This window comes from Clupea harengus, chromosome 11 (genome assembly GCF_900700415.2).
Source record: "Clupea harengus chromosome 11, Ch_v2.0.2, whole genome shotgun sequence".
NCBI classification, from domain to species: domain Eukaryota; kingdom Metazoa; phylum Chordata; class Actinopteri; order Clupeiformes; family Clupeidae; genus Clupea; species Clupea harengus.
In genome coordinates, this window is record NC_045162.1 from 24,638,178 (window position 1) to 24,651,137 (window position 12,960).

A 12,960-nucleotide genomic window follows, 5' to 3' on the forward strand; every position below is an offset into this window, starting at 1 on the left:
TCGATGTATCCATCCATCCCTCTGTCTCTCTACATTCCCAGCCATCTGTACTATTTCCCATGCCTGTGCGCTGAGAGTGTGCGTACTGTACCTGTGTGAGGTGCGCGCCGAGCTGTGAGGAGCGGATGAGCTGCAGCAGGTTGCTGGGGAGGCCCAGGCGCTGGAAGTACCAGACCAGGTTCCAGAAGATGATGGAGTGGCTGTCCAGCAGCTGGGGCTGCGAGAGCACGGCCTCGCCCTCGTTCTCCAGGAGGCTCTCCAGCTCCTTCCGCAGCACCAGCGGGCTCAGGTAGGCCACCGTCACCAGAGGAGGCCCGTTGACAGATGAAGAGTCCTACAGAGGGTGGGATGATGGGGGATTACAGGGGGTTCCCATCTAGTGATACTGTACTGCCCTTTCCTGGTTTGTCTCTGGGATAGGAGTGTATAGTTTGTTTTTGACTTAAAACTGCTGTGTTCATTTTATATCAGGAGAAAACCTTGCTAATCATCGATTATAATGAAATTAAAGTCCCATTGTTTTAGTGAATGAGCAGTTGCAGAGTGTTCCGGAATGAGACTTACGAGCGTGTTGTTGCTGCCGCTGCTCTCGGAGTAGCCGCTGGTCTCGGAGGTGGAGTCGTCGCTCAGGCCGTTGTGCAGAGGCCGCTCTGAGCTCTCCTGACCACCAGGGGGCCTCATGGCACTCTCCACCTCATCCTCTGCATTCAACGTGCTCCGCTCTAAGCTGGAGTGGAAGCATTGCTATCACTACACACAGCTACGTACACATAAACACTCTTACTTCTTGCAGTATGTTATGATATATAAGAAATCCTACATTTATGAGATGATTATTTGAGATGATCTCAAAATACATTTTTAAATTGGACTGCGTTTCTAGTGTGTAACTGTCTGTCTTTGGCTGTAGGCCTTGTAGGGCCTGTGTTGACACAAACACTCAAGGCCCTGTTCTTCTAGAGATAAAGCTGGACCCGTGCAGGTGGTTAAAGAGTCAAGAAGACTTATCAGTGAAGAGTTAAACGGATTAGAAAAGCAGCTCACATATAAAGGAAGGAAAGGCTGCAACACAGGCACATATGTGGCCATGCCTCACTGCACTGAGGAAATGGAAAGTTAGAATGGGTTTGTCAATGTGATCTCTTTTGCTTGTCTTTGTTCTTTTTCTTCCACAGGTTAAATGAGTCACGAGGCTGCCTGACAGCACGGAGCGGAAGGAAGTTGGACCACAAAAACAGAGTTGATTGGCCTCATAGCGGTCTTACCCCCGTATACGCCTCATAGCGGTCTTACCCCCACAGGTTTGATTTTAGGGTGTAACTGTAATGGTGCATATGATACCGGAGGGGTGAAGATATTGCTCAGATTTCTGCTTTTAAGAGTGGCTGAACCACAAAAACCACAAAAACCTGTAATGTGCAAATACATACCTTGCAAATTGATTACAAAATTAGAAGACTTTTTATACTCTTTTTATAACTCATGACTGGAGACTGAGCAAAGTTAACAATAAGGTTGCCCTTGTGTCCTGCTGGCATGAAGGAGGGTACGTTTCTGAGGTTGTCAGTGATTACCTGCTGACGGGACCCAGGTCGCAGATCTCTGCATTGAGCAGCGGAACGAAGGTGGCCGAGCAGAACGGACAGCTGGAGTTGAGGTTGGAGTCGTCGGACGTCCAGCCAGCCATGATCTCCTCATCGTAGATCAGAGAGTTGCAGCTCCGGCACAGAGAGCAACTGGACATCAACACCTGCAGGAGGGCATGGAGTGCAGACCATTAAGAGTGAACTACACAGGGCATCAGGATGGCATGAAGGGCAGACCATTAAGAGTGAACTACACAGGGCATCAGGATGGCATGAAGGGCAGACCATTAAGAGTGAACTACGCACGGCATCAGGGTGGCATGGAGGGCAGACCATTAAGCGTAAACTACACACGGCATCAGGATGGCATGGAGGGCAGACCATTAAGAGTAAACTACGCACGGCATCAGGGACTTGCCTGCCCTGGGTTAATATACAGTAGGTGTAGTTCAGTATCCTAAGACAGTTGGGGCACCTGTGGAGCTCCTAGAATTGTATGGTGTGTATTACGTGATGCTATCACCAGAACACCAGGCCGAGAGCAGCTCGACATAAACAGTTGGGGTGGGAGGGGGTGTGTGTCAAAGTAGTCTTCCTGCTCTAAAAACCCAACTGGGCCCATAATGAAACAATAAGACTCTATGCGTAGCTGCATCAAGGACTGACTCCAGGGACAGACAGAAACACTGGAGTACTATTGGTCCACTAGAGCAGAGACTGTGTGGCCTGCTGGATAACACACAACACAGTACAATCAATAGCTTCCTCTTCGGATGCTGTTACCTCAAGTCCAGCTCCTTCTGGCGTGGGGTCCCAGGATTTCCTCAGTGTGAAATTTAGACCGGGAGGCTCCGTCAGATCAATGTCACTTCCGACTGATAGCGAGCTCTGTTCGGGAAGGGGAAATGACTATCAAGTGTCTTGTCACCTTCATGCAAAATGGAGTAAATATTGACATAGTAGCAAACGCACATTTAAGCCTAACTGACAGCACGTGTTTGAAGACAAAACAGGAACCGACTGATAAGACAATAGAAACGCAGATAGTAGAAGGACAAAACTAAAACAGTTAGTTATTAATGAAATGAACATCAGTCTTTAGTGAAAACACACACACACACACACACACACACACACACAGGAAACAGACACACAAGACAGCAGAAACGTAAGAGAAAACAAACCCACCAGTCAGTCATCATCATCAATTAAATGAACAGACACAGACACAGACACAGACACAGACACAGACACACACAGACACACACAGACACACACACACACACACTACCTCAGATGTTGCGTTGACCAGCCGCTCCTTGGCCTTGAGGAGGGTCTCTGTGACCTGGGCTTTGCGGGCCTGCCTGCGCTCTGCCGCCCTGTGTCCGGGCCCGGAGTTACTGCCCCCCGGGCGCCGCTCGTCTACACTGGCCGCACGCCGCACGAACGCCCGGTGCCGCGTCGGCGTCAGCAGCTGCTGCAGCTTCCCCGCCAGGCCGCTTCTCGGGGATGACACGTGGTTGTAGTTCTCATCCAGCGTCTTTCTGCTCAAGCTCTCTCTCGCATCAGTGGACCTGAGAGGGCAAATGGTTATGCAAGTATTTAAAGTGAATCCATATTTTATTTAAACTTTTGTGTATGTTTGGATTCAGTAGTATGAACTTAATATGTAGGATGTAGTAGTTGTAGTTGTAGTAGTGTTTTTAATCCTTTTGATTCATTGTACATCATTTTACCTTAAAAAAAAAACTTCCTTATTGATATATACTGATGATAAAAATCAGTGTTGTTTGGAGAAAAGAGAGTAGCACTGCTATAACTCCCTCCAGGCCTTCTGGTCCCGTCCACTCACCTGCTCTCCCTCTCCCCTGGCTGGCACTTGCAGTGTGGGTCGGCTTCGGGCGTCTCGGCGCAGTCCTTGTAGAAGGTGGACAGGCACACCTGACTGCGCCGCACCAGGACACCAGACGGGGGCAGCCCTGGAGGAGCCTCCTGGGGGCCGGCAGGGGGTTTGCGGGCAGCAGGGTTATCCGCGCCAGTGTTCCGGAGCAGTGCTTTCCGGGGCAGCTTGTCATCTGCCAGGAGCGGACAGGTTACAGTCAGATCAAACAGAAGAAGCTCGTATATACGCATGCCATTGTGTGTTTAGTACGTATCAGTACAGCTCAGTTGATTAGGTTGGGCGTGCGTAACATGAGCCTGTGGTGTGGGTGTCAGCGGTGGCCTGTGCTACTCACGGTCAGTGGAGGAGCGCATGCTGCTAAGGCTGTTGCTCTTGGGGAGCAAGCTATTCAGCGATTCGTGGCTGGAGCTTTCACTCAAGCCACTCCAGCTGGACTGGCGAACCAAAGCAGAGTGCGGGCGGGGCTTGGAGAGGATGACATCTGAGGACAAAAAGAAAACAACGATTTTAATTTGCTGTCAGCTTAGCAGACAAAGTCATCACTTTGCCAGGTTTACATGAACATTTTAATAAGACATTAAAAATAAGTGTTAAGAGTTCATTCCTTGACAGATTTATGTTGTATAGCTTTAGATTGAGTCCCACCTGATCTGGAGCTTATAGAGTCACTCTTTTGCCGATGTTTGATTGGCTGCCTGAACTGAGCTACAGCCATCAGCACATTGCGTAACTTTGCCCAGCGCAGACGGCCACCCTGATTGGTAGAGGGCCACTTGCTCTCCAACACAGCCTGAAATGAGACGTTAAAGTTTCAACAAAACATGACTGAGAAGACCTTGACTTTTCCATTCTAAAGCATAAAAACATAATATGCCTATACATAATTATGTCTGCCTTTTGTTAGTCTTATCTCCTACCTTATGTTATTAGAGGAAGTAGTATTACAGGAAGTTAAAGGTATCAAGGGCTTTCAGCTTGCCTTTTTGCAGAGAGATAATAACTTATGATATGAAAACATAACCCAAAGCTCAGTTACTTCTCACCTTGTTGTAGTAGCCATAGGTGATGGTGTTGGGTGTTATGCCGGCCTTCTTCATCTCCAAAAGCACCCGCACTGCAAGCACAGGCTGGCCGTACTGCCCACACAGCTGCATCAGGATCCGATAACACACCTGGAAGAAACATCCCAAAAGCTGGTTGCTTAAAGAGAACTTATTAAAAAGGTGAGACAGTGGTACAGGAGGTAAAGAAGTCGTTTAGTAATCAGAAGGTTGCTAGTTCGATTCCCTGTCGAAGTGTCCTTGAGCAAGACACTGAACCCCTAATTGCTCCTGATGTGCAGTGTGCCATCAGTGTAAATGTAAAATGTGTATACATCCTTGTAAGTCGCTTTGGATAAAAGCGTCTGCTAAATGACTAAATGTAAATGTGTAAATGTGTTCAAATGTTATTAGTGCAGGAATCTTGTCTCCTGTCTCACCTCATCAGGAAGCACCACCTTGCGAGTCTCCATGTGTTTGAGCACCTCGTAGGCGATGTGCAGGGCTGGCACTTTGGTGCTCTCTGCCCGCACAAAGGTGGGCAGGTAGATGAACCAGAGGCCGTAGCAGTGGCCCAGCAGGCACTTGGACCACATGTCGGGCACCGAGGCGTACTTCTGCGCCCGCTTCTGGGCCAGCTTTATCTCCTGCAGCACACGGAGAGAAAGCATCAATATCCGGCAAGAAAAAAACAAACTAGGAGCTTACTCTTGGGAACTTCAGTGAAACATTTGGGGCCTTGTTGGATAGAAGAAACAAAGCCTGTATGTGGGATTTGTAACAGCACATATGACATAACAAGATTCATGAAATGACTGTAGTTCTGCATTTTGAAAAAGTATGACATTTAATTTATTGCACCTGAAAGACCAACTGTTATCTCAAGCACACACACAACTCGTTACGATGCAGAGAGAGAAGAAGGGATGATTAGGAGATATCGTCCATAGTCTGGCTGACCATTTGAATGTTAATGGCGTCAGTTTTACTTCTTGTGGGGGAAGGAGTCCACACGAGTCGCAACTACTTAAAAGGAATATGAAAAGCACCAATATTCTTCACACCAAACAGGTGAGAGACATCTCGAGTGGGATGGTGACTCAAATAGGGCTACAAGAACTGAGAGTAAAGCAGAGAGAGAGAAGTGAGTACTGTCCCCACACCTGTTTGGTGCGGCGTGGCGCGGGGCTGCTGGGAGCACTTCCTTTGGTTGGGACGCGCAGCTGGTCCTGTGGCCGGTCAAACAGCTCTAGCTGCAGGATGGGGAACGTCTCGTAGCTGCTCAAAGAGTTAAGAAAAAGAGTGCTTAGGTTCATTGGATTGGTTTTTCATTTGCAGGATTAAAGCATATAGCAAAGGCTACTCAACGAGTAGTAGTAGTGACAGCTTCAAATGGAGATAAAAAAACCATGTCTGATTTCAATTCCTCATTTTATTTTATCTGAATGGGTACAAGGTCACAGCTTATGAGAGCAGTATGATACCTGTACTGGGCCAGGCACTCGGAGCCGTCCGCCTCCTGAGGCTCCTCCGGTGGCATGATGAAGACGGTGTGCTCCCCACTGTGGGTTTCATCCAGGTCCACCAGATGCACCTCCTCCGGCTTCTCCACATCCACCTGTGCAGGGTTGGTGTGGGGGGAGAGAGCGAGATGGGCAGTCAGTCATAGAGAAAGAGCAGCGAAGTGGAACAGGCCGAGGAAAGGGCAGATTATTGAGAGAGAAATGCCAAATAGAATTATCTTCAACACACTCCACATGCTGCAAAACCATACCACGCATCATATATAAAACTAAAGGTTTGAAAAAAAACAAAAAAAGATGAAATAAACCAAAAGATGAATCATGGCTCTGACCTTTTGTACACACTCATCGAAGAATTCCAGACTGACGTGGCGGTCACTGACAAATGAGCACTCCTCTATGAACTGGGCGAACATCTGGGTTTTGGTCAGCTGGTTGTAGAACTTCTGCTGGGTACGGTCCCGAGACTTAAGAAACCCTACACAGAATGAAACCATTAGGATAAGCAGTGAGACTCCATATCTACACTAATGAGCCAAACAGGTACATTTACGGACAAATACACATGTGCATGCACGTTAGTATAAAAATAAATAAAAATAAATATATATATATATATATACACATATATACACACACACACACACACACACACACACATACATGAATGCAAAATACTGTCACGAACACCAAGACTTTCATATCCCCATTGCATTCACCAAGTTGGTCAAAAAAACTAAAACCTTAAACTTCCCATACACAGACACACACTTCAGTAACCACAGTTGGCAGTTTACACACACACACACACACACTCTCTCTCATCTCTCTCACCCTGCAGGTTGAAGAGGGAGCTGCAGTCGGTAGTGCGGTCTGACGGGGCCTGGGTGATGGGCAGCAGGTAGGTGCGGTAGCCCTTGAGCAGGCAGCTCATGAAGCGCAGGAAGGCCTCCTGGATCTCCAGCTCCAGCTGCTTCTGCCGCCCGTAGATCAGGTCGTAGTCCGTCAGCAGGAACTCCAGCGTGGCCTCCTCCTGGCCCGGCGTGCAGACTGCACAACACAACCAGGGGGTCAGACAACTGGGACGTTCAAATACTGTGATTTGACTTCCATATGCTGACAAGTCTTTCGGAGCACGATTTCATCCTGAGAATATTCTACCATGGTGAAATGGGCAGTGGTACAGGAGGTAGAGAAGTGGTTTAGTAATCAGAAGGTTGCTAGTTCAATTCCCTGTCGAAGCGTCCTTGAGCAAGACACTGAACCCCTAATTGCTCCTGATGTGCAGTGTGCCATCAGTGTAAAATGTAAAATGTGTATACATTGTAAGTCGCTTTGGATAAAAGCGTCTGCTAAACGACTAAATGTAAATGTAGCTATGGTAGCCATACTTTAGGTTCAGTATTGCATTTGTATGGCAAATCTGGTTTCCTACTTGCCACAGTAAGGTCTAAATAATATAGATAATACGGCAGGGTGAAGCCTACCAGTGAAAACAAATCTTCTCCTTTTTTCCAGAGAGATCTACCAGAAAGTTGTACAGCACCCTTACTCACTTACAAACGAAAGGTTCAAAGGAGTCATATTTCCAAACAGGTAACACTCACTCTTCTCTAACGTCTTGTTCAAGTTGGAGAGTGAGTTCAGTAAGATCTTGCCATGTTTCCTGGGAAGTGATCTCCATGACAATGGCTTCTTATCCTCCAATCTGAAGGTGGAAAAAGAAGAATATTTCACCTGGACTGACGAGATAAACCCATCTAATCAGAGCTGGGTTTCAGGCCCAGACAGGGAGTCAAGGCTTTACCGTCAGATCTCTGTGTCGATTAGTTTTTACAGTGAGGTAGATACAGCATGCAGGGAAGCACAGAAATCAGAAATGTAAAGCTCAGATCATGCAAGTTCCCTGTAATTGTTGTCAGTCAAACAGGTGTAACCAGTCATTAACATTACACCTGGTTCAGTCCATATGTGAACCAGCAGCATGTTCATGTATCCAAAAGTGAACTCTTGTGTGATGGCTTTTTCTCCTTCACAGTTGTAGTAGATCACCCTCCTCCAAGGCTACTTATTCACTCCAATCAGCCAACTACATAAGTCACTATCGTTTCTAGATAATAGGCTAATGCAACCTCATCTGAGAATGCTGAAGATGGAGGATTCATTCCCTGAAACTGACAAACTCCCTCCTCACTGTGCTTGATGAACAGCTCACCCCAAATAGGAAACACATGGCTGGCCATCACAGCTGGCTACCTGACCTGGAGCTGTGAGGCAGTCAATGGCTCTGAGGGAGAGGGGGGGGGGGGGGGACTCACTGGAATATGGTGTTGGTGTCCAGGTCCACACACACCACATCAGAGGGGGGGTCATTGAGGTCAAAATAGCTGGAATGCATGCCCACAATGAAGGGCATGGGGGCGTTGAGCATGCCGGCGAGACACAGCGGGCACAACGGGATGTAGGGGCACTGCCAGCGGAGAGGAAAAGTCATCTGTGGAGGAGGACAAAGAGAGAGAGAGAGTGTCAGAGCGAGGTGGGGGCCTCCCCAGGAGGGATAAACGAGTGGAGAGAGAAAGGGAGAGAGTGAGGGACACGTGGGGGAGGAAGGAGAGAAGGGGAGACAAATCAAATACAAAGTTAAAAGGAATGTGTGGAATGAAAGGTAGGAAACACCAGAGTGAATATGAAAGGAGAGAGGAGTGAAGGTCAAGGAAGGTGAAGGAAGGCAGACATGGGGGAGTGGAGGAGAAGGGTTAGGGTTAGGGTAAGTCTGAAGGACCCAAGAGAAACAGACTAAGGGTTAGGGTGAGGGAGGTCTGAAGGACCCAAGAGAAACAGACTAAGGGTTAGGGTGAGGGAGGTCTGAAGGACCCAAGAGAAACAGACTAAGGGTTAGGGTGAGATAAGTCTGAAGGACCCAAGAGAAACAGACTAAGGGTTAGGGTGAGGTAAGTCTGAAGGACCCAAGAGAAACAGACTAAGGGTTAGGGTTAGGGAGGTCTGAAGGACCCAAGAGAAACAGACTAAGGGTTAGGGTTAGGGAGGTCTGAAGGACCCAAGAGAAACAGACTAAGGGTTAGGGAGGTCTGAAGGACCTCAGATGCAGATGAACAGTCTCTTGCTTAGATTAGCAAAAAATGAAAAAGCGTGTCATGTTCTATAAAATATAGCCCAGGAGATCATATTACTGATGTAGGACAAGATATTATTAGGTTTTTCTGCCACCCAAAAATCACAACCTGTGGAGACAGGGAGTCAGTCTACAACTTCTGAGCAAGTAGTACCTGTAACTTTATAATGGAGTGGAGCAGTGAAGCACCAAAATGCATTTGACCTATAACTTACGGGAGACACAAAAAATGAAACGGTAATTCCCAAGAAAGAGGCTAAAATATTGTTTTTATTTATAGTGTGCTTTCCAGATGGAATACCCCAAATTATTATCAATTAATATCGCTAAACTATGTTAAAGAACTCAATCACGTTAGCAAAAGATCCATCCAACCTAAGTTTGGATTATGAGTGAACTATTTCAAGTCAGGCTTGAGCCTGCCGATGAAACTGTGTTCAGGTTGTCGTTTCAGAGACGTGGGGCAGAGGGCTGGGACTTACGGACACCAGGGCCTCGCAGACGGAGGTGAGCACGTCGGGCCGCAGAGAGTGCAGCAGCAGCTTCTGTTCAGTCAGCGCGGCCAGCAGCAGCATACAGGCGTTCTCAGGGCCCAGGTTCTGCAGCAGCTTCAGGAAACTGGCACCGCTGCCACCACACAGAAGACAAAGAGGTTATAGTGCACACAAGGCAGGGTGTGTGGGTGTGTGTGTGTGTGTGTGTGTGTGTGTGTGTGTGTGTGAGTGTGAGTGAGAGTGAGAGAAGAATGTTTTCGACCAGAGGCGCACAGATAATGCCTTAAACGGACAAACACAATAAGCAACTGTAAGAGGATGTGAGGACAGCCATCATATGAGGATTTCCCTGGTCACCTCAGGACTACCCAAGAGAAGTGAAAGGAACAGGTGTACGAGTTAGCTTCGAATGAGGTGTGTGTGCGAGTATGACAGAGGGTTTCTCACCTGAGAGGGAGGGGAGATGAGACTGGTTGGCACAGTAGAAGGTTGTCATAAGGGGACAGCTGAAAAACAAGAAACCGAGTCAATGTACTGTGGAAAGAATGTACTGCAAAAATGGACGGTTTTGTGTTTTAGAATGGAAAGAATGATCACATGCAGATTAACATTTGATCAATGTCATGCTTTGATTTCCAACAGACTAGTCACCAAATCAAACCCCAGGTTGAATCACAAGACAATTTAAATAACTGAAGTTCTCTGAATTTGACCTGTGATTCAGCCAAGCTAGCCCCATATGGTCATTCAGTTTATCAATATAGTCTGAAATTCAAAAGCAGTATTGGCTATTAAAGAAAGGGAATGATATTTCTGTCCACTAATGATTGCGTCACAGACTTTTTTGCATTACACAGACCTCTCAGCAAACGCTCTAAGCAGTGATACCACCCTGTGGAGGAAGTGAAGTCACTCATAAGAGACACGGACAGCAGAGCAACACACTTGCATATTCCTTTCGATACACAAACAATTCTGCTAAAACTGACATAACATCTCTCCTGACGCAACCCTGATCACCAGCTATGGACAATGAGCTCTTCCGCTGGCCTTCGACATGCTGAGTGTGAATGAGCAGAATGACTGCAGTGATGCTAAATAAAGCATGGGTTCTGCGCAGTGCAACAGCACAGGTGGTTGTGATGAGAGAGTACGGGGCTGAGGCTCTGTGTTGGTGTGTGGCGTGAGTGCGTGGCATGGGCTGGTGGCGCGGGTCTCACCTGCACAAGGATGCGTGGGCGCTGGGGGGAGGGGAAGGGCACGTTGTGCATGAAGCTGGAGATGTGCCTGGGGCAGAACACGACAAACGCAGAGCAATGAATTATACATCTCACAGCATGAGCCATGCTGGAATATAGGTCAAACCAGACTAATCTGAGGAGAACTTCGTATATGCTAGCAAAGAGAATCCGCAATACCATAGAATGCATCATTAGGTTTTCATTAGATCAAAAAAAAAAAAACATCCATGTCTTATAAAAGGGAACATAACAAGAAACATTCATGAAATTCCCAACTTTTTTTGCTTGGAGTATAGAATCCCCTTTAATCCCCCCATAATTCCTCCCGAATTATGTTCTTCATCAACTGCAGTGGACATCATCCCATCTCTGTTAATCCTCAAACCCCTTCTCTGGGGAGCTCACTTTTCCAGGGGCAGCACGTGCGGACCGGAGATGGAGTAGCGGTAGACGAAGGTGAGAAACTTCTGGAAGACGGTGAAGAAGGGCCAGTGGGAGAGCACGCAGACGCTCTTCTTCACCTGCACCGAGCGGCTGGTGATGGGCCGCCGGTCCACCACGCTCACCAGGCCCAGGCGCACGCGTTGCCGCTCCGACAGCGCCTCCCGCGGGTACGCCTCGTAGAACTGGATGGCGGCGCCGTACACCTGGGGGAGAGAGAGAGGGTCAGTTTTATTAGTCAGACAGGCAGCTCGATAGGGTTCAATTGCAGTAATAATTGAGGGTCAAGTCCTCTTGATCTAGATGTAAATGATGACTAAATGATGAAAGTGCGCTGGTGGTTGTGCTGTCAGCAGCATTCAAAAAAGAACCGGAAGTCAACAACTTCCCAATCTATTGAGATTATCACCATCAGAAACACAGCGGTCTACTGGATACAGAGGACAACTGGAAACGTTAAATGTCAGAAGGGGAGCATTAACCTTTCACTTTATGTTTTGACATTTCTCCTTTGTAAGGCATTTTAATCTCAAATCTAAAATGACCTATAGTCACTTAACGGACCTCTGATAATAGCAAGAGCAAGTGAGTGATCCCTCTGATAACTACTGCAAAGCATCAATCTAATGTAACACAAACACGTAATCCAACAAAACAACACCACTGATAGTACGTAGCATGAACAGTGGCAAAAAGCTGCACAGATGTTTTTAGCAGGCGCACACACCTTGTCTCCAGAGGCACTGGTGAGGACAAACGTGGAGAAGACAGGAAGCTGGTACTTGGTGTTGAGGGGCCAACTCTCCACCGTCACGCCCATAGGCAGACAAAACACCGGCACAGAGTCTGGCAGAGGGAAGGATTCCAGGTCCTCCTCTGGGTATCGGCTGATTAGACCTGCAGCAAACAGAGAGCGAGTGTGTGTGTGCATCATCATTGTGTGAACATTAATTACCGGATACAGCAGGACATCTGGAGTCGTCCAGCGTCTTCAGTTCTCATCCAAAACAATCATGCGTCTGTCAGTTGAACGGCATGAGCTGCAATGGTCTTGTCAGATGTAAGGAAATTGTGCGATTTTAACGTCTGGCTGCAGGTTCATGTCGGATTCTTCAGGTTTCCTCAAAGGATCTTTGATATCAATCCCATTTCACACTGAAGTCTTTAACTTTAAAACTCTGATCTACTGGCCCATGTTTATTTACTGCAACCTTTGTTACCGTTTACGATAAAACAAAAACACATCGTTCACACTCCCGAGTGTGGTAGCATTACACTTTCAAGGATGCGTTCTCTTTCCATAGACCCTTAAAAGCCCTGTAGGTAGACACTGTGCTGAAAGGGAACTCACCTGCCTCATAGACCAGAGCATTGGCTTTGGCAACAGCTTTCTTGTAACACAGGTATAATGCTGGACCCCACTGCAGATAAAAACATACACAGTATTACAAACCTCCTTCACACTCGTCCCAGAAATGGCCAAAGGTCAAGAGACTTTCTATTATCTCCGTCATACCCCGTGCCTCAAAACCCAAACTGTTTCAGTTCAACTTGTGGTAAACATCTCGTGGTACACAATGAGTAGCAGGGGAATTTAGA

At 47.3% G+C, this 12,960-nt stretch overlaps 1 protein-coding gene across 1 annotated transcript in view; it reads right to left on the minus strand.

The window, feature by feature from the left end:
* LOC105908937 (DENN domain-containing protein 4B) overlaps positions 1–12,960 on the minus strand; it is a 32,091-nt gene that overhangs the window by 5,781 nt on the left and 13,350 nt on the right. Inside the window, exons 4-25 of the mRNA XM_012837506.3 lie at positions 12,713–12,782; positions 12,089–12,258; positions 11,326–11,567; positions 10,900–10,966; positions 10,127–10,185; positions 9,668–9,812; positions 8,371–8,546; positions 7,660–7,760; positions 6,887–7,102; positions 6,385–6,530; positions 6,014–6,147; positions 5,693–5,807; positions 4,970–5,176; positions 4,533–4,661; positions 4,135–4,279; positions 3,824–3,970; positions 3,439–3,661; positions 2,878–3,160; positions 2,370–2,474; positions 1,575–1,750; positions 565–727; positions 92–334 (exon numbers count right to left, since the gene is read on the minus strand). Coding sequence (XP_012692960.2) covers positions 92–334; positions 565–727; positions 1,575–1,750; positions 2,370–2,474; positions 2,878–3,160; positions 3,439–3,661; positions 3,824–3,970; positions 4,135–4,279; positions 4,533–4,661; positions 4,970–5,176; positions 5,693–5,807; positions 6,014–6,147; positions 6,385–6,530; positions 6,887–7,102; positions 7,660–7,760; positions 8,371–8,546; positions 9,668–9,812; positions 10,127–10,185; positions 10,900–10,966; positions 11,326–11,567; positions 12,089–12,258; positions 12,713–12,782 — 3,462 coding nt within the window. The remainder of the gene's footprint in view (positions 1–91; positions 335–564; positions 728–1,574; positions 1,751–2,369; positions 2,475–2,877; positions 3,161–3,438; positions 3,662–3,823; positions 3,971–4,134; positions 4,280–4,532; positions 4,662–4,969; positions 5,177–5,692; positions 5,808–6,013; positions 6,148–6,384; positions 6,531–6,886; positions 7,103–7,659; positions 7,761–8,370; positions 8,547–9,667; positions 9,813–10,126; positions 10,186–10,899; positions 10,967–11,325; positions 11,568–12,088; positions 12,259–12,712; positions 12,783–12,960) is intronic.